Source organism: Tachysurus fulvidraco, chromosome 17, assembly GCF_022655615.1.
Source record: "Tachysurus fulvidraco isolate hzauxx_2018 chromosome 17, HZAU_PFXX_2.0, whole genome shotgun sequence".
NCBI lineage: Eukaryota > Metazoa > Chordata > Actinopteri > Siluriformes > Bagridae > Tachysurus > Tachysurus fulvidraco.
This window is the reverse complement of record NC_062534.1, coordinates 12,137,906-12,159,088: the sequence shown is the minus strand read 5'-3', so window position 1 is coordinate 12,159,088 and position 21,183 is coordinate 12,137,906. Positions and strand designations below refer to the sequence as shown.

The 21,183-nt window shown below is 36.1% G+C and overlaps 2 protein-coding genes across 4 annotated transcripts in view; both read right to left on the bottom strand.

Moving 5' to 3' along the window:
• The window catches only part of cyfip2 (cytoplasmic FMR1 interacting protein 2), a 28,757-nt gene extending 19,723 nt beyond the window's left edge, over positions 1-9,034 (bottom strand). The window contains exon 1 of one of the 3 annotated variants that reach the window (XR_007138284.1): positions 8,793-9,034. The gene's annotated coding sequence lies outside the window, so the exon portion shown is untranslated. The remainder of the gene's footprint in view (positions 1-8,792) is intronic. The other 2 variants (XM_047802322.1, XM_027135578.2) reach the window with 2 other exon arrangements.
• A 2,199-nt stretch (positions 9,035-11,233) lies between these two features.
• Positions 11,234-20,951, bottom strand: itk (IL2 inducible T cell kinase). Its single transcript, XM_027135951.2, has 17 exons — positions 20,608-20,951; positions 20,275-20,379; positions 19,742-19,823; positions 19,492-19,617; positions 19,347-19,384; positions 19,072-19,223; positions 17,052-17,117; positions 16,836-16,890; positions 16,255-16,334; positions 15,991-16,133; positions 15,597-15,671; positions 15,195-15,363; positions 14,471-14,687; positions 14,327-14,391; positions 14,101-14,216; positions 13,378-13,535; positions 11,234-11,568 (listed from the first exon to the last, which is right to left on the bottom strand). Exons 1-17 carry the CDS (start codon positions 20,743-20,745, stop codon positions 11,503-11,505), a joined length of 1,851 nt encoding a protein of 616 aa, XP_026991752.2. The 5' UTR covers positions 20,746-20,951; the 3' UTR covers positions 11,234-11,502.
• Between the last annotated feature and the right edge of the window lie 232 nt (positions 20,952-21,183).

The window sequence follows — 21,183 nt, the reverse complement described above, 5'->3', positions numbered from 1 at the left end:
TGTCACACACTAGGTTAGAGGTCGAGAGGCCTTGTATTTTCTGCCAGCTTAGCCTAGTGTAGTTACCCAGTTCCGCTTGATGTTTGACAAGTTCCCTATATACATTCCTTCATGTTCATTGTTTGTGTTGTTTTTCCTACCTGAGACTAGTTTCTCTGTTATCCTGGTTTAATGTCTGCCCTTTTGTTGCTGTCTGTAAATGCCAGCCCTGCTGTTGTGTTGTGGCAATAAATATTATAACAACATCTCCATCGTCCTGTAGTCATACCTACCATCAGCATAATCCAATCAGTCTGAGATCTTAAAATGCTGTCATTCTACACTCACCCTAGGCTTTCGCCTGCTGTAGAAATGTAACACATACAAAAAAGAAAGTAATTGTTTATAGTCACTGTAAAATAACATATGTATATCTTTAATTCTAATACTAAAATTGTCTAACTTTTACTAACATCAGCTAAAATTGTTGCTAACAAGTGAGAAAAGCTTGCAAGCCTCCAGTTTCCTATTATGTAAACTTGAAGGCTAACCGTGTTGAGCTATAACGTAATTATCTTTATTATTAGTAACTCAAATCAGGTGTCAGAACTGTGGCTGATTCTGTCTAATGACCGTGGGGTTTAGCAATACTGGATATAAAAATACAGAGAAAACAACTGGTCAAACTCAGGAAGAAAAACACAGCTAAATTATACATAGAAAAGAATGAGAAAACCTCACCAAGTACTGAACCATAAGAGTTCATTAAATAAAATGAGTGAAAGCAGAAGACATGTTGAGGTTAGTAAAGTGTAGTGAGGTAGTGAAGTGTATAGTAAAGTGTGTGGTGGATCAGCAGTGTGGAGATTGAAGGTGAAAGTGTATCTTAAATACACTTGCTCAGACGGCTGCACTGTTAATCGTTCTTTAATCATAGATGCAACATTTATAACATATTTAATGGACTGTATGAATATAGAAAAATACACACGTTGTGTATGTCGCCAGCAGCCATGTTGAATTTAGAAACACTTCACAGTTTGTTATCCACTTCAACCAAGAATCAGACTCAGGTTAGACTGTGAATACCACTGGTTATGTCTATGGTATTGACACATGTAAAAGGTATTTATACTCAAAATAAAATTGCTTAGCCAAAGAAGGTCATTCGGTCTGTGCAATGGAAAAAAAAATGCTGTAAGCCTCCCTTACTTGCTAGATATATTAGACACATAGCTTCAGAGCAAAACAATGGAGGACCAAATTATGAAAGTTATATTTGTCTTTGTCTATTTGTTTCAATGACAGTTACCACAAACGGTCAAACTGTCTAAAACAAGACAATGACTCGCTTTTTTAGACAACAGGAAAAAGGAACTTAGGGAGGAACTTACAATGTAAAAAAGGGTGAAAGTGGTTAAGAACACACTGTGAAAAGCGTTATAATGACATGCTGAAGTGTTCACTTCACAAAAAAAAACCCTACCTGTTTAAGACTCATTTGGGTAAGCAGTAATGCAGAGTAGCAGCAACATTACTATACTTCTGCTCCGGCATAGCTGGATTCCATTTGCTAATGGATTCTTATAATTACTCATACTGTGTAATAACTCATGGAAAAACTACTGAAACCACAAGTCTTGTTGAGAAAATTATATATATATATTTATATATATAAATGACTTGCCCCACTAAGCCAACAAGTGTGATGAGCTCATTGACTGTGGTTAAAAAACTGTTCATATGCTCTCTGCACTTCAGTCAGATGGCTGGCAGGCAATTCAGACATCATGTGCCTCATTGTCTGCTTCTGATCTCACAGCGAAGTTGTAACAGGCTTCATTTACAAAGCAAATACACAGAACAATGACCCAGAAGAGTGATCATGGCTACATCTCTCCTTCTTCACCGTACTCTATTAAAAGGCCTCATGGATATTACTCACACTATGCTGACTTATGAATTAAATGCACTGCCCCTTAGCAAGATTAAGCTTCCTTCATATCAGACACCTGTGAGAACTGCACACAGTATTTTCAAGCTCAAAGAATTCTATACAGCCTGTGACACATGTCTTTGGATGAGACTTGGAAACTGGAGAACCAAGAGGAAACCCCTGAAGTACAGAGAGGACATGCAAACTCTGCACACACTGCGTGCTAGCAGGAATCGAACCCCCGACCCCAAAGCTGAAAGTCAATTGTGCTAACAACTAAGTTAACATGCTCGGAAATTTTTCAAATAAAGTGTATTTCAATGGCTTTGTTCAATATTACTTGCATACATGGGACTGAAATTGCTTCAAGACCATATAATAATGCAGCAGCACAGTACACAACACTACATGACAAAGAACAAAAGACAACTGAGCACATGACAATATAGACATGTGTAAAAACTGACAATACTCTCCCCTTTATCTATATATGAGGTTATAGCTTGATGTTTTTAAATTGGGATGGGAATTACTGGGTAGAAAAAAATTAAATATAAAAAAAGAATGACTTTGATACGGAACAATTTCTATGTTCGTTACTTTAACAGAAATATATTATATATTAATTAAAACAAGACAACAAATACATAGGCAAATAATTAGACAGGAGAGCACGTATTTACTAACCTTGACACTATAATAATATCCTGAAAATCAGCTGGATCTAGATTTTAGGGAACGGTTACCATGTTTCCGCAATTGACTACAACTTAAAAACCACACAATCACTTCAAACTAGCCAAACAAACAAATAAGTAATAAAAAATAAATAAAATGAAAACCAAAAATCTTTCAAATCACACGAGCCAATATTTTATTCACAATAGAGCATAGATAACATAAATGTGACGTGACATGACATACAGCTAAGTACCGTGACCCATACTCAGAATTTGTTCTCTGCATTTAAACCATCCAAAGTGCACACACAGCAGTGAACACACACACACCGTGAACACACACCTGGAGCAGTGGGCAACCATTTATGCTGCGGTGCCCGGGGAGCAGTTGGGGGGGGTTGGTGCCTTGCTCAAGGGCACCTCATTTGTGGTATTGCCGGCCCGTGACTCGAACCCCCAACCTTGGGGTTAGGAGTCAAACTCTCTAACCATTAGGAACCATTAGGTTGAAACAGAGATATTTTACATTGTTGTCCATTAATTGAGCTCATTTCAAATTCAATGCCTGCTACAGGTCTCAAAATAATTGGCATGGGGGCAATAAATGGTTGAAAAAGTTAATCTAGCCACTAATTAAGTTAGTTGATATCAGGTCTGTAACATGATTAGCTATGAAAGGGATGTCTTAGAGAGGCAGATTCTCTCAGAAGTAAAAATGGTCAGAGGCTCTCCAATCTGTGAGAGAGTGTTAAAAAGATTGTGGAATACGTTAAAATCAATGTTAAATTGCAAAGCCTTTGCAAATCTCATCATCTACAGTGCATAACATCATCAAAAGTTCCAGACAAACTGAAGAAATCTCTGTGCGTAAGGGACAAGGCCAAAGACCTTTATTGGATGCCTGTGGTCATTGAACCCCCGGATGACACTGCATCACTCATCCACATGTTTTGTCAATGACATTACTAAATGAGCCCAGAAACACTTCCAGAAACCACTGTCGGTGAACACAATCCGCCGTGCCATCTGCAGATGCCATCTAAAGCTCTCTCATGCGAAAAGGAACCTGTATGTGAACATGGTCCAGAAGCACCATTGTCTCCTGAGGGGTAAGGCTCATTTAAAATGTACTGTTTGAAAAGTGGAAAAGTGTTCTATGGTCAGACGAGTCCAAATTTAACATTCTTGTTGGAAATCACAGATGTCCTGTCCCCTGGGCTAAAGAGGAGGGAGACCTTCCAGCGTGATATCAGCATTCAGTTCAAAAGCCAGCATCTCTGATGGTATGGGGTGCATAAGTGCATACGGTATAAGTAGCTTGCATGTTTTGAAAGGCACTTTGAATGCTGAAAGGTATATAAAGGTTTTAGAGCAACATATACTCGCAACTAGTGACATCTATTTCAGGGAAGTCCTTGTGTATTCCAGGAAGACAATGCAAAACCACATACTGCAGTTCTCTTGGCCATGGACCACGTGTGCTCTACTCCCATTGACAGTCGCTGCACTCTATATTTGCTTAAAGTTAAACAATTGTTTTAACTAAAGTTTCTTTAAAAAATTAAAATTAAAAAATAACCATACTATAGCATGTCACTTGCTGAAATCATGGCCCCATGTTACACGTGTTCATAGAAAATGAAAAAAAAAAAATCAAAATTTGTTTTAGAGCTTTTGTACAAGGACTTTAGCATTACTTTACAGAAGATAGTCAAACCATTTAACACACTACTTGCCTGACTTCCTGTCTCAAAAGGAAATGTCAACATTCATAATCACTTCGGGCTCTGATAGGCATGTCATGGTAATTTGAGTACAGTATTTTCCACACCATAAGGCGCACCGGATTATAAGGCGCAGTCTCAATCACGGGCTCTATTTCTGTACTTAACCCATACATAAGGCGCACCGTATTATAAGGCGCATGCTAAAACATACGGTCTACAAAAAAAAGGTAACAGAAGCAAAACAGTGAGTTTAGTTGAACTTTATTCTACTATTTAACAACACACACATTACACACACATTATTTTTTAATCAATCTTCTCCCACAAATCCATCAAAGTCCTCATCTACTGTGTCTTCTTAACTTGGAGCAGTACATTTTCTTGCTTCCTCCACTTTTGCACCATAGATTCATTGATGTTGAATTCTTTCGCAGCTCTATTCCCATTTACAACCGTGTAACTGATAGCCTGTAGTTTGAATTGTGCCTCGTAAGCATCTGATTTTTATTGGCGGATGTCAAACCAACTTAAGGTGCATTTACCGCCACCTACTGGACTGGAGTGTGGAGCGCATAATGGTTAGGAAGAAACAAATGCGTAGCAGAGGTAAGCGTACATACTGTACGTATTACGTAATGTTCTCTGATTGGTTTATCGCTGCCAGCGTACGTAGTGTATGTATTACGTCCCTGTGTTAGCGGGAAATGGTCCGGCAGTCAATCGAGCGGAGCGCTTACCAAAGTCGCACAACAACATTTTTACAGATTTTGGAACTCGGTGCACACATAAGGATTATTAGGCACACGGACGATTTTTGAGAAAATTTAAGGCTTTTAGGTTCGCCTTATAGTGCGGAAAATACTGTAGTTGTATACTGTCTTCCATATATATCACTGATTAAGAAAAACACTTGATATAGAACCAAATACTGAGGATGGTCAGAGTTGGACAAGTCTGAAATAAAGCAAAAATATGTGTGCAAGTCATGCATATGTTAAACCTATGTGCTGAGCAATGAACCTTTAAAGAAAATGCAGTTTCCTGATGCATGCATTGTATCTCACTCAGCCGTGTGATGGAGTACAAAAATTTGGGAATTGATTTAAATATAATTGTTTAAATAAGGTAAAGAGAAAAAATTATATAGTTATACAGTATTGGATAGTTATTATATAATTGTACCAGAGACTTTCTGGTGACTAGTGAGCTGAATTGATTAAGATCCAAGAGAGGATTCTTGGCAACACCTCACATATATGATACATTACAGACATTGCAGGGAGGAATTGAATCTGCTGTCTGTTAGAGCAGTGTCAGCTGCCCAAAGCTTGGTCGCCTTTTAGCACAACAACGGCTATACAGAGAACCACAAATGAGCCATTAATGTTTTTTCTACAACAAAACCTTCTTTAAAGAAATTGTTATGATAGAGCCATGCGTCATTCAGCATTTGAAGATGGGATCAACTATTAAAGGTTCATTGAAGAGTCAACTTTTGAAAATATTTAGTGAACTCAACTATCTCAACATTTTGTTGTGTTCTAACATTGTCTCAGAGTTAAAGGTAATCAGTTGTCACACTGGGAGGAGGAAGACAGATCCAGATACAGGATAGCTTCAAATAAATAGGTTTAATTATTTAAATACATGAAACAGGAACATGGACGAAACTAAATAGGACAAAGGACAAGGAAGAACAACATACACCGAAGATGATTCCACGCTGCCAGCACGGTTAAATAGACAAGACAATGAACACATTGGGAACAGGTGTGCAGAGACAGGGAGGAGTAAACAAGGGCGGGGCAGACACGTGACACGGAACATAAACAGAAGCACATGGCCAAAAGTCCAGGCTGAGTCCTGACATCAGTCATGTGCAAAAACAGTCTTTCTGTCATTGACATTCTCAGAGACATCCATATATATTCGACAGTGACTCAACTCAAACTCCAAAAAGGCTGCTGACTCAGACAACAGAATTTCTATAACCTGACCAATACGAGCCCATTTACGACAACATTAGTTAGCTAACATCCATTTAAGCTGTTCATTCATTCATTTCCCTTTTACTTTTCTAGACAGCATACTAAGAATGTCATCCTAGACATCTCTATGCCCAACCACATATTTCAGTTCCTCCTCTCAGATCTCAGATCCAGATGCTTACAAACCAAAGGTTATAAGATATAATGTCTTCAGTGGATCACGGGTCTCTATCCACAGGGACATGCCTGATAGCAGCTGTAGCAGGAGCTAGATTGCCAAACCAGTTCATCTAGCTCTTTACAATTTGAAGAATCAGTGACTCAGAATTAAAGATTTCCTTGACTGCCTAGATTCTCACCTCATAATCTGGAGCTACTTCTGTCCACATTCACAGCTAGTATAATACTTATGTTCCCTGCATTTGACTTAACATGCATCCTGCTTTTTTGGCTTTTGTACATTATCTAACACTAGCTCAATTTTGTACTTTATAACAAACACTGGTAAAAAAGCTGGATACCATGAACATATGTTGTTAAGAACAAAACAGACTGTATGATTTCACAGTTTTGACTGGATTAATATATTGTACTTATTTGGCCCTCAACACTGCACACCCATATTCCTCAATATTATGTAATCTTATTCGAAACCAGAGAACTACTGAATGTGAATGTACTGCACAAGGGACTGCTGAAACAACCTGCTTCCTTGTCTACACTTAGTAGTGTTTTGGTGTCCAAACTGGACTACAACTGCTATAACAAACACCTTTGTTAATATTTTTAAGGGAAGTTTTTACATCAAACTAAAGTATCTTTCTTTCTGAGTCCCAACTGGTTAGTGATACATGGCTGGAACATATTCAATGCAAACCACAAGTTGATATACTCAGGTGTGTGCAGCTTTGTTTTTATTTACTAATTTTTGACCAAAGTATCATTTTGGTGGTATTGAGAATCATAATACAAGTTATTATTTGCTCTAGAAATCAAACGTCTGTTGTTATTGTGACAACCCATGGAATTTGGGATGTAGCCAAACAAATCAGCCTAGCCATTTTCACACCACTGGAAATTTAAAAAAAAAGTTCTTTACTGAGCTCAGTTGCTTCACTGATCAGCCAAATAGCAAACGGTCCATCAGTGCTGGCCTCTGACGATAGGCTGCATGAGAGCAGTGAAGGGCCCAGTGCCAATGATTTGGGATACATCTCAAAAACAACAGGTGACTGTTGGCCACAGATCAGAAACTGACAGTTGGAGTGTTAGGGCCTTTACATGAGTTTCCATCATATCCAGATTGAATGCCTGAAATCATCTCTGAATGGAGCTACATCACTGACATGAGAGTTTTGAGTGACATGACACATGAGTGTACTGTACAATCAGTAAATTTCTCAACACTCAGGTTAGGTGAATGATCTCTCACTAGCAGGCAACTATTTCGTATCTTTTGGTTGTAGCATGGTCAAGCAGTCCATAACTAGTTACTATCTCGTTTATATATGTTTGATTAGTCATCAATGCTGTCATAAAGGTCGTCTGACCTAAAGCCCTCTCATTAGCCTGTTTATGAAAGAGGTCAAATATCCAAACTGTCAGATAAGTGTAATGTAACAAAATAAAACACAATATATGACATAATATTGTGATATATTATTAGGCTAAATTATACCCTAGCAAATAAATAATAATAATTTTACATTATATTATAAAAAATATGTATGTATGACCTGTATATAAAAAAAAACAGTCAGCTGTTACCAAGTGCTAGATGCTATCATCTACATCTGCCTGACAGAATGCGTCAAAACTCACATAGTACAAATATTTATCCAATAACAAGCGACAAACTGAAGATATTCTACATTACGTCGATTATTTGTGCTATTTTATTATACAGGGCCGGCATTCAACTTCAATTTATGAATTCAAATCGGCTCCAAAACGTTGAATTAGCTAGCACCTCTAGCCTAGCATCCGTAGCAACCTTCTCACACTGATACCGTTTATATTTGACTGTCAGAAAAGACATTTAAACAACCACAAATGAACAAACGTGTAAAATAATGGCAAAAATGTTTAACAAGCGAACCCATAAACACCCTACGGGTGTAATAAGCTGGGTTTGAGAAGCAGGGACATAAAGCCAGTCCTCCCCTCACCCCACCCATTAGGGGAAAGGATGCTATCAGTATTATACACCGTTCCACCCAGCGGATGCGCTACTTCAGAAATCGGTGCTATAGTCACAAGCCGTATAAAAACAGCATGATAAATAAATCGATTAACTAATTTAAACGATCTGCGGTAATCACATGTAGTCTTAAAGGTTTATTTTCAGCAATAAACAGCTCGGTGACGTGATGGTGAGCAGCGATACACCACCACTAGCAGGTTGCTGCCATCATCGCTGTCTGGCTCCTGCTCCCACATCCGACATGCCTCATCGGAAAACACTTGTATAAAATCATCATACCTGCAAATCGCATGTCCGCACGACAAACCACCGGACAATGAGCGCACAGCGGCGTAGAAACACGACGGCGGCGCTTCGCTCAGTATCCAGCAACTGATGCTCTCAGCTCGGTCGCTGTCCGCTAATACGCCCCACACAAAGAGCAGAAAATGGCTGCAAGTGCATTTCCTTAAAGCGACAACGACCCATTTAGCGGCTGCTGTTCGATCGGACTTCGCATGTCGATGCGTGAGTCATCACATTTCGGCTCATTCGAGGTGTGAGCGTTGGTGCTGTTCCAAAAACCGATGATAATGTTAATTAAAATTGTGTTTATATCCATGCTAATACTTTTATTTTTAACGGCCTTCCTGGCCTCATTTACACCTGCAACACTGGCAGCTATATTAGTTTAGACGAACTGATTCTTATATTTATGCCTAAATTCTTTCCTAATTTTTGCTGAATGAATTGTCCTGAACAGAACAAACGTATCATTTCACAGCTATATATATATGGATGAAATGACAATAAACGCTTTTTGACTTGACTTCTAGTTTTACGTGGTTTCAACAAGTGAATTCATGATGTAAACCTTTAAAGCTAATCTTAAAAAGAACTGGTTAGATATAGATCTCTCTCTCCGCCCGTATATTAGGAGTGAGGAACGTGTATTATTGTCACTGTTTACAGTGAACAGTGGTAATGATGCTGCTAATAAATATTCAAGTCCTGCCTGCTGTTGTCACAGAGACGGATTATGTTCACCAATCATCAATGAGCGCGTGATCAAGCCACGCCCCTATACACTATCTTATGCAAATTTGTCTTCTTTCGGAGGCCTATTCAGTTGCATTGGCACCGTTAATGCTTCGAATAACAAACACGTCTGTTTCGGGTGAACGGATCATCATAAAGATGTTTTTCAGTGAATGGTTATTCGAGTCATCAGTTAAAGCAAAAAAGTCTAAAGCAAAATAAACAATTTGAGTTGTCCAACTGTCCAATGTCACCCAAATGAGGATGGGTTCCCTTCTGAGCCTGGTTCCTCTCAAGGTTTCTTCCTCATGTCCTCTCAGGGAGTTTTTCCTTGCCACGTCACCTTGCTCATTAGGAAAAGGATAGATATATAGTATTTTAAATTTAAATTTAATATTTTTAAAATTAATTCGAAACTTTAATTGTATATATTCATTTATTTTTTATCTTCTTATTATAGATTTATTTATTTTTTGATTTCTATTCTGTTTCCATTCTTCTGTAAAGCTGCTTTGAGACAATGAGAACTGTTAAAAGCTCTACACAAAGAAATTGGATTAAAAAAAAATGGATTTGTTTATGCCCGATTTAAACGATTCATGGATTAAAATACATCAGCAGATCAAACATATAACATACATGCACACACTCTGTATGATAATCATGCATTCACAATGTAGAGAGTGGAAAGTGGGTGTTTCTGGGTTTTCAATAGCAAAACTTGTCAGAAGCAAATGAACAAAATAATGGAGTCGTGCATTAGTGACCGATACTCGGAAGAAGTAAATATGCATTTTGTGATCAATTTCCGAAGGTGGTTTGAGACACATGGCCACAATACATTTGTAGTGCAGATTTCACACGTTTTCGAGACACATTTGAATTGTCCAACCTTGCTGTTGAAATCCTCTAAAAGGTTGAATTCTTGTATGCTGATTAGCACAACAGCTGATTTGACACCGATACGATCATATGTAATAGACTAAGGCAATTTTATGTGTACTATAGACTGCTTCATTAAATAAACATCCCCATGTTAGTAATGTTGAAAGTTAGAGTTTTAGGATTGCAAGAGCCACAATAGTTCCATTTGGACCTGAATATGAATTGAATAATCCTCAATCAAATATTACAATCAAATCTATCAACGACGTGCAGTCACACTGTTGTTGTTATATTATTATTACTTATTTTATAGCTATATGTGAGAGACAGTGTGTTTTTTCTCTTTAATTTAATCTTTTCTTTTCTTTTTCTTTTTTTTTTTGGCTAGTGCTGAAATTAAATAAAATGTGATAAGATGAGAAAAGCTGTACCAAAGAGTACAATGGCAAAGAGTATTTTTTACTGAACAATCTGAGCCTGAGCATTATAGCAGAATATTTCAGATGTGGTTTTGAAGTAACATTGGGTTAGTTTTAACAGAGTTGGCAACCTGTCTACTGTGGAAATGCACGAGTGGTCTGTGTAAACGCATTCAAACAGCAGACGCATTCAACTATTAGTCATGCATGTCCACTTCTGATATGACCACAAGACCACACATTTACATAAACCTATTAAAAAGAACATAAGTTATTTTCTTTTTTAGGAATTTTTTCATTTCATCATGCGTAAAAGTGATTATTTACTAAACTGCTGGCACACTTGTATGGACTTAATACAATTTGTTGTTAACTAATGAAAAATACAGACAGATGGAATGCAGTTAATGAGTATATTTGTGCACCAAAGGCTCACACCATTAGTCTCTGAAATAGATGCTTACTAATTGTTCCCCCTAAAGGAGAAACTGAGTACAGGACATATGATTGTATAAAAAAACATGAAGTAATCTCAGGTTATTCGTCCACATAGGCTGTACAAAAAAATCATAGATATTAATTGCAAATATATATAAATATATACATAAATAAATAAAATATTCTGGACTGTACATTATATTTTCATAAGAAGCACAGATAGCCATAAATCAGAAGTCAGCAGTAGAAGCCAGCTCATGAAGGAGCAGGACAAAGGAGGGCCGGTCTTCAGGTTTCTGTTAAAAAATAAAAAAATAAAAAATTATATATATATATAAATTATTATTATTTTTCAAAATGCAAACACTGTATTTGTCAGAATAAAAGCTTAACAGTATACTATAAGTGTATAATAAAATGTGCAAAATCCCTGGTTATGCTACTTCTCCCAATACAATTTTTACACTTGCGTTATCTAACAAACATTTAACACTTAGAGGATGTCACTTGCATTGCTGTCACTGCGATTCACATGAGACAGAGAAAGGGGTTATTCACCAGAAATTCTGGAAGTTGTTTAAAGAGAATGGTAATTTTTTCAAATTGAAACCTAACTTTTTAATGAGCTGGTTATTGCAGATTAAAAGGTTGTAAATTTAGGAGTGTTGTGATTAATTCAGCTTCTGTTTGTGATGGTTCAGTGCTGATTTAAGTCTGCATCATAATACTTCGGACTCTGGTCCAGCATGGATTAAAATTTGATGATTTGATTGAAGATTCTGTGAATCTGTGACCTGCCAGTGAAATCGGACTTACATTTACGGCATTTAGCAGGTGCCTTTATGCAGATTGACCTCCTTTTGAAGTCTCTATCAATGAATACATTGATTCTGGTTCACTAGGTCACACACTAAAAATACCATCAGCCTAAAACTCTGTTGGGAGGCAATACAGTAAGTATTTTTAATAAAACAGGTACAAATTTAAGTCTTTATACAACATTTGAAGACTGCAACTGACTCAGCGGTTCTGACATTTAACTCCAATAAGTTCATTCCATCACCTACTGTAGGTGGCAGGAAAAAAAAAAGTGTCATAATGCATGTTGTACCATGAGAGATGGTGGGATTAGTTAAGCAGAGATAGAGGCAGTAGTGCAGTGCAGGGTGTGATAAGAGCTTTGAGGTAAGAAGGTGCCTGTCCGTTTTTGGCTTTGTAGGCAAGCATTAGTGTTTTTAATTTGGATGCGGTCAGCTAACGGAAGCCAGGGGAGGGAGCACTGCAGTTTGGATCATTTGACTGGTTTGGCCCGTGAGCTGTTAAATATGCACTCTAACAACGCTCTAAGTTTTGTTAGGAAAGAAACCTATGCCAGAAAACCCAGTGTCACTCCAGACCTCCTGTAGACATGCCCTGTGAGGAGTAAGATCTATTTTTCTTTAGTCTATAATCTTTATAAGGATTGTCTTATTACCATCTAATAAGCAAGGAATAAAATCAGACTGGGTATGCTGTTATAGTAAATGACTAAGTAACACTGCATCAGTACAATACAAAACAATGTCTAGTTATAGTTACAATTTAATGTGGTGAAAATTCCATAAAAACACTTAGTTCCTGTTATTTAATTAAGACCTTTTTGTGGTATAATATGAAATATTAAATACAATGTCTATATTCAACAGAGTTTGACTTTCTAAGACTTGCTTATTTTTTGCAGCATTTATTTATTTATTTATTTATTTATTTATTTATTTATTTATTTATTTATTTTATTACAATTCTAAACAAATGTGTTGTTGTAGTAAAATCTATATATGTAACAAATGTTTGTTTTTGTCTTTCATGTTAAATAATTTATTTTTGGAGACATTCAGTAATAACACTTGGTTTGCAAATCTGAATATTGTGTTCCATATTGTTTATTGTATTTTATATATAAGTATTGTGATATGATTTTTTTTTTTTGCTATGTAACTCACTCCTAGTTAGATCCCTATGTCTGAATAAAACTTGCATCTGATTTCACATAAAAACAGCATTCTAAGGAAAAATATTCAATTAACAGTGTCTATACAATACATAACTGAAATTTGTTTACATACCTCCTTCCAGCACCACTGCATTAGCTGGTAAATAGGTTCTGGACAGAGTCTGGGTTTTAATAACCTTAATCCTGCGTTTAAGGATTCCACAACTTCTGCATTACTTCGGCACTCGTAGGGCAGTCGGCCTTCGCTGTACACCTCCCACATTAACACACCTGAGCCAGAGAATATACCAAAGCACAACTCTCAAATTTAATACAATAATGTATGGGCTTAAAACATCCATCCATCCATCCATCCATCCATCCATCCATCCATCCATCCATCCATCCATCCATCCATTCATCCATCCAATTTCTGTACCACTTTTCCTTAGGGACTCCAGGCAAAAGGGTTCCAACCCATCAAAGGGCACAATTACACACCAGTGACAATTTAGAGATGCCAATCAATGCCTATGATGCATGTCTTGGAATTGGTGGAGGAAGTGCCCAGAGAAAACTCCTGAATCAGAGAGAAAATGCAAACTCCTTGCTCACAGAATTGTGATGGGAATTGAGTGCCCAACCACGGAGCTGGGTTTTAACCACTATGAGAATATTTTTGCTTTAACATTTTGTAATATCAACCTTATCATCATCATCTAACTATTATTTTTTTTATATTATAGTATACACACTTATAAGTATATATACTTTTAAACAATTAGATGAAAGAAAATATAAAAATGTTAAAAATCTACAATGTATTTTTTCCCCAGATGAAAAGTTTTGCTCTCACCAAATGACCACACATCTGATTTGCTGCTGAACTTGTTAAATCTGATCACTTCTGGAGATGACCACTTTACAGGGAATTTGCTGGTGTAGCTGGTGTACTGGTCATCCAGAACGAACCTGTAAGATGAGGCAACACCAAGGATACAAGTATGTGATAAAAAAAAATATGCGTACCCCCTGTTGAAGTATAAATATAATCTAATATATACTAATAAATCTTTGCATACCTGGTCATTCCAAAATCGGAGACTTTCACTACAAGGTCTCCTGAAACCAGGCAGTTTCTTGCAGCCTGTAAAACCACATTTTGGAACAAATTTCATGATTACAGAATGACTTCTGAATGTGAATTGTTGGATACAAATATTTACCAGGTCTCTGTGAATGAAATTTGAGCTCTCCAGGTAAGCCATTGCTTCGCTCACATCTATACACATGCTCAGCAAAGTTTCCTGTGGAACACAACCTTTTCTGGAGCGCAGGAATTCTGTGAGGCAGCCGTTCTCCAGAAACTCAAACACCAGGTACATGGGTTTCTGATGGGTGCAGACACCGTACAGCTTCACCAGCTTCGGGTGGGATACTTTCCTGTGGTACAGAATCAGATACTACAGTCACATGGAACAGCATGCGATATTGCAATCACTTTTAAATGTTTTAGAATTAAACTGAAAAATAAAATGTTCATCAACATAGCAAGGCTTTTTGTGTTTGGTGAACATATATAAAAAATTAAAATAAATAACAAGTGACTGAAGTGAAAAGAGGCATTTAAGAACAAAACCTTTATGTTTTAAAAAAAATAGATTAAAGGGATTTTATATTTAGGAAATTCCAGAACAATGTCTAATATAATGAGCTGTGTAAGTATTTACTGTATATAGGTTTTTATTTATTTGTTTTTTGTGTTTTTTTTTTTGTTGTTTTTTTTTTTCAAATCTTTCATTTCTCCTTTTTTTTCAGAACTACTATATTTGTTCTTGGTTACTACTACTACTGTTTTCTTACTATTATGTTGACAAATCAGTTTAACATTTATTATGCATTATGTATTATGGAAACTGTTATGGTGTGAATGACGAAATCATCACTTACATCATAACCTTTGCCTCCTCTTTAAACTCCTCTTCAGACATGGCCTCTTCACGAATTGTCTTTACAGCTACTTTCTCACCATGCCACAAACCCTCCAACACCAGACCAAACTGACCACTGCCTAGCTCAGCCCCAAGAGTCAAGTCTTCCATGTCCAACTCCCACTTCTCTGGAAGACACACACACACACACACACACACACACACACACACACACACACACACACACACACACACACACACACACACACACAAAATAAATGATAATAGATAAACATACCCTATTAGATTAGTCTTTAAAGCATTTATTATTGACTAAGAAAAATTGACTTAGAATTGAGAATTTAAAGAAGTTATATAATTATATAATATAATATATAATTTACAAATTAGGAACCACTACCTGATGCAAGCTCCTCAATCCTGGGAAAATTGTCTTGGCTTCGGGAGACACAGTGCCTCAGTCGTGTTATTAAGCCTACCACGTGACAAGCACATTACAACACACATTTATATTCTGGAGCTGTCTTTGGTTTGCACAAGACGCAATTAAACAGCATCTGAACACATCAAAAACATTTCTGAACATAACTAAAAGTTATACTAGGATTTTACATGATTCAAATTATTATTATTATTATTATTATTATTATTATTATTATTATTATTACTAAATGTAATCTTGTAATTCTATGACTGACCAAGATGCCACAGAGAGAGCTGTCATTTAAAAGAGTTTATTAGATAACGTTTACCAGCATGTCCTGACTAGCTAGAACAGGATATTTGCAGCTCACCTGCAGCATTGTGTTGGTGATAATGAATGAGCTCTGGGATGGTGCTGAATAAATATTTTTCAGCCAAGTAATACTTGGGCTCTTCATCTTCAGTCTCTCTGATCTTATAATGCTTGACCCTTGGATACTTTTCCCCATTTGACCTGCAGAAATGCGACATTAACAAAAAATATGAATTCGTTGATTCGAAAGGAGTCTGAGAAAACTATCATGTTGCGGAAATTATAATAAATTAAATGCAGAGACTGCGATGATGTGGCTTACCCAGGGGCTTTAGTAAACACAGACACTGTGTAAACTCCTGCATGCCGGGAGTCACGCACCATGAATGCACCCTCCTTATCCTAATAACATAAAATACAGATATCTGTCATAGATTACATTTTGCTTATTCGTGGCCTTAAACACATGGCCTTTAACTCCTGGGTGCAATTATACGCTTATTATTCTACTGTTAGTGTTGATAGCTCATTATCAGTTAGATAGAATATAGTACAGTACAGATATTAAAAATGTAACTGCAAGTATAACATTTTCTGTCTTCGCATTTACTTTAGTCTTCACTTTAACATGTGATATAGCTATAACAGGAAACCTCACAGCCACACTGGTTTAAAGGTTTTGGATCTTTGTTTGAACCGTACATGCACACACTGCACCTGCAAATATTGCAGGCTTGCAGAGAGCCAGAAAGAAACCTTGTCTCGCTTGTGAAAAAAATTACCCAATTACCCAACTGTAGCCTGTGAACAAAGTATTCAGACACATCTTTTACTTTCATTTCAGGAAATTAGTTGTTCATGTGAAATAAGAACATAATATTTTCTTGTAATTTTTATATTTACCACTGCAATTAACAATTCTTCAGCTTCTGTCCGGGTTATATCTTTGTTGTACCATCTATAAAAGAAACAAGGACAAACCAATAATTGATAAGTGTTTTCTATGACATATATGTATAAGCTAAGAAAAGAAACAAACTGTGCTGAAATATGTAATCATTAATATTTCTGTACATTTAGATATGGTTTTATGTATGTGATTAAATAGGTAATTCTTACTTAAAGTGCTCAATGTTGTTTGAAGGTTTCTCTTTAATATAAATGCAAGGCACAGTTCCAACATTTCTGTGAGAAAATTGAGAAAAATATTAAAAAAAGGAAAGGAGAGGATGATTTTGTGGACACATTTGGCTCAAGAAAGATAAATCAGTTGTATTCATTGTGTTGACCCAAAGCTAGCTTTTATAGATAAGTGTTAGAATACAATATGGCATCTGTGCATTGGTGGTTTAGTACAACCACATTAAAAGACATATTGATTTGTCTCGTAGACTTTTACTTCCATAACACCGAAACCCACCGGGAATGAATAGCTTCTCATATTGTTTCTCATTTTCAGCTAATTGATGAACGAGGCGATTTTATTTCCAAGTGCTGATTTGATTACGGATTCATATAGAATTCTAGTTAAATTTAAAGATTCTAACGACATGGTATTATCACTAAGAATACTGCAAAACGTGATGGCTTTGACCTCTACTTTGGCAGCAACATAAATTCTAACCTTTGACTTTCTTTAAAGTCATTCTCCAACACCTTTTCAACCTAAAATCTTTATTAAACTCTATTAGACAATAGAATACTGAAGAGACAACAGTATTTGTAAACTCCAAATCTGGATGATAGTCTTTGATTAATGAATTTTCATCAATGAGATCATACAAGAATGGCACAAAGTGGCCTAAATAAATTTGTCTGTGTTTAACCGTGTTTTAAAGTTGGATAAAGAGGAATAAGATCAGCTTTTATAAAACATTTTCAAATGCTTTTCTTATATCATTGTTAAAGTGTAATAGTTTGGGGTTTTTATATAAACTTCTGGTTTGTGTTAATCACACATACGCTACAGATGAAGATAGAGATTCGTTGAAAAGCACTGCAATATTCCTTTAAGACAAAACTTTTTCACATTTTCTTGCTGTAGTCAGCAAATAAGTTCTAATGTTTTAGAGTTTATTGTAAGGAAGTCAAATAAGCAAATGAACTACAAAATAGCAACTGTCGATTTCAAAGGATCTGGTCCATTGCCTAACACAGACATGCAGAGAAACACTCTGACGAAACTCTATGTAGAAATTCTGTGCTTCTCGGCCTTTTTTTATGCAGTTCCTGGTTTAGGATCCACACCCATAAAATTAATTTTTCTAACCTACAGAATACTACTAGACATACTGCTGCATGTTGGTGAATAAAGGTTACACTTTTTGATAAGGAAAGATTTCAAAGGTGAAAAAATGCTTGTAGTGCTAAAATGTTCATTTATATATTAATAGAAAAAAATGAGCTTATTACATTTAATTAGTATTATCATAAGAATAATCAACTCTTTCTTTCTTTTTATACAGCTGAGCAGGAGAGCTCTAATATCAGTCTGTGATATCATGCAACAGACCAACAATACTGAAGGCCATAATAAAACAACATAGGCAAGAACATCAGCCAGTGGTGTAGGTTTTTTTGGCATTTTGGACTAACGAATAACATTTAAAGAATAATGACAGTAATGACTGATGAAATGATAACAAAAATTGCAATCTCAATATTAACAGGTTTAAGAGCATATTTTACAACAAATAATTCAGATATTTTTTTACTAGATCCAAATTCTGATAATGCCACCCAGCCTCAAGCTACACATCTAAACATGCAGCTGTTTAACAATAATCTTCCAGGTTTATGATAGAAAAATAACCAAATTAAATACATCTATTTTGTTTTTGCCTGTCTTTGCTCTTTAATTGTATAGAAATATTACTGATATATTACACTGTCCACAGGCCAGAATTTGATAAAACAGTAGTGTTTCCTTAAACAGCTATAGGTTCTTGTGGATATTCTGGATGTTGGAGTCTAGAAAACTGGAGCATAACAATGCAAATCAAGATTGTTATAATTAGTAATTGGGTCACTTCTAATGGGCATGTAAACTTTTTCCAACTAAGAAATATATAGTTTTGAAAAGAAAAATTTCACACCCCAAGACAAAGACGTGTAGAGAAATTATGTACTGCATATTTACCCATTTTTATCTCTGACGGTCCACCAGTTGGTTTCAGAACAATCTATTACAGTGTACTCCTCATCTTTGTGCAGTGGAATGTCTGTGTCTTCTTGAGGGATAAAGTTCTTCAGAGCCACAACAATCCGTGGTTCTGGGCTAGAGAACCGCCGCTGTGGGAAAACAAAAAGCACAGAAATAATTCAGGATATCTAAGTATGGTAGTAATCACAGCTACTTTCATTGGTCTCATACAGTAAACATCTCAGAGTGATAGAAATACATATTACATTTACCTCTGGATCTGGTGTTGGAGGCAAGGGCTTTTTGGATGCTGTGTTAAGAAAATATTCATGATTTAAAATAAGCAATATTTCTTATGAGCATAAGCTTTTTGTTCAAATATAGTATGATTTTCATAGCAGCTATGTTTTATTTTACCACTTCCACTTGGATAATAGTCACTGCACCCAGGTGCCGACTTATCTGTCCTGTTACAACACCTCCATCTTCCCTCAACCCAGAAATCAGGATGATAGTTCAAAGCAAGGTTGTTGCCTCTTGTCTCTTCATACAAGACAAGATAAATAAAATATTTATTGAGATAAAATGCAGATAATCAATAATAAAACAAATATAAAACATTATAATACATGTTTTGTTTATGATACACTCCCAAACAGCTGCTCACCCTCTTTAAGAGCTCTGACCCACTTTAACCTGCAGTCATTGTCTGGCGCAAACACATAAAGGTGGTAGTTATCATAGACAACCTGTAAGAAAACCAGAAACAATACATTTTCATATACACATTTACATAAATCTAAATTTACTAAACTCATTTACTAAATCTAGCTATTAATAATAAATGCTGAATAGTAAATACACTGCACATAGCAAATAAATTATATGTGGACTGCACTCTTTCCCGTCTCTTGCCTATTTTATTAATTTTATTGGTGACATATTTTTTGTTTACATTGCTATACTAATACTATAAACGCTGAAAGTGAGGGTTAAATGAAAGAGGAAAAGACCCACAATTTTAGAATAAAAGGATTGTTTATTCATGTTGTAACGCTTTTCAACACCATATTAAACCTATTAATCCAATCAATATAAAACAACTGCGCTAAATCACTCTGGTTAAAACAATATATATTATTTTGCTGAGCTTTAATATAAATGTTAATGATGTTATAGAATCTTTTAAGGCACTCTCACCTGGAAAGGATATTTGTATTCACAGGGAATGGGAAGGTCACTGCGTACAATCTCTACACACTTAATCCGGGGAAGTTCAATGCAGCCCTTCTGAATTGGCTTTTTCTAAAACACCAGAAAACGTTTTTTTTTTCCTACTGTTATTTAAGAAAGTAACTTCAAATGTAAAAAAGTATATTAATGCAGTATATTAAGACACTTATTAAGTCCTGTGCATGAACACAGAAAAACTCTAAAACAGGACTAAAATTTAAATAGTCAATGATAAAGTGCAGATTTTATTAAATGTTTAAGACAACTCAATACTGTCAGAAATTAACTGCATTAACTCACCCCTGGGCGACGCTCAGAGTAGGTCAGATCCTCTGTGTTTAACACAAAATATCTTTCCTTATAATTACAAGGGGATGTTCTTCGTTTTTGCTGAGATTTTTTATATAAGATTCCTTTCAAGATAACTCGGGGGTACATGTTAAACTGAAATTGTTGGAGAAACACTGCTGAGATTGAGGCATAATGTTGTTAACTGTCAAGTCTGTTTTAGTGAACTAGCTCACATATGTGAACTTGCGACATAAGTTGTGGGTTTCCGGTAAAAAACTTGCACTGCATAAGCCACTTCCTTTAGTTAGGCAGATATGAAGCCTACACACACGCACACACACACACACACACACACACACACACACACACACACGCACACACACACACACACACACACACACACACACACACACACACACACACACACACACACACACACACACACACACACAAATGAGCTGTTTGTATATAAGGGGTACTTTCACATAAAGATTAGCATTGGGGACGCATGATGGCGCAACAGCAACTACTGCTGCCATTTCACAGCTCCAGTGTCCCTAGTTTGATCCTACTGTATGCTCCAGT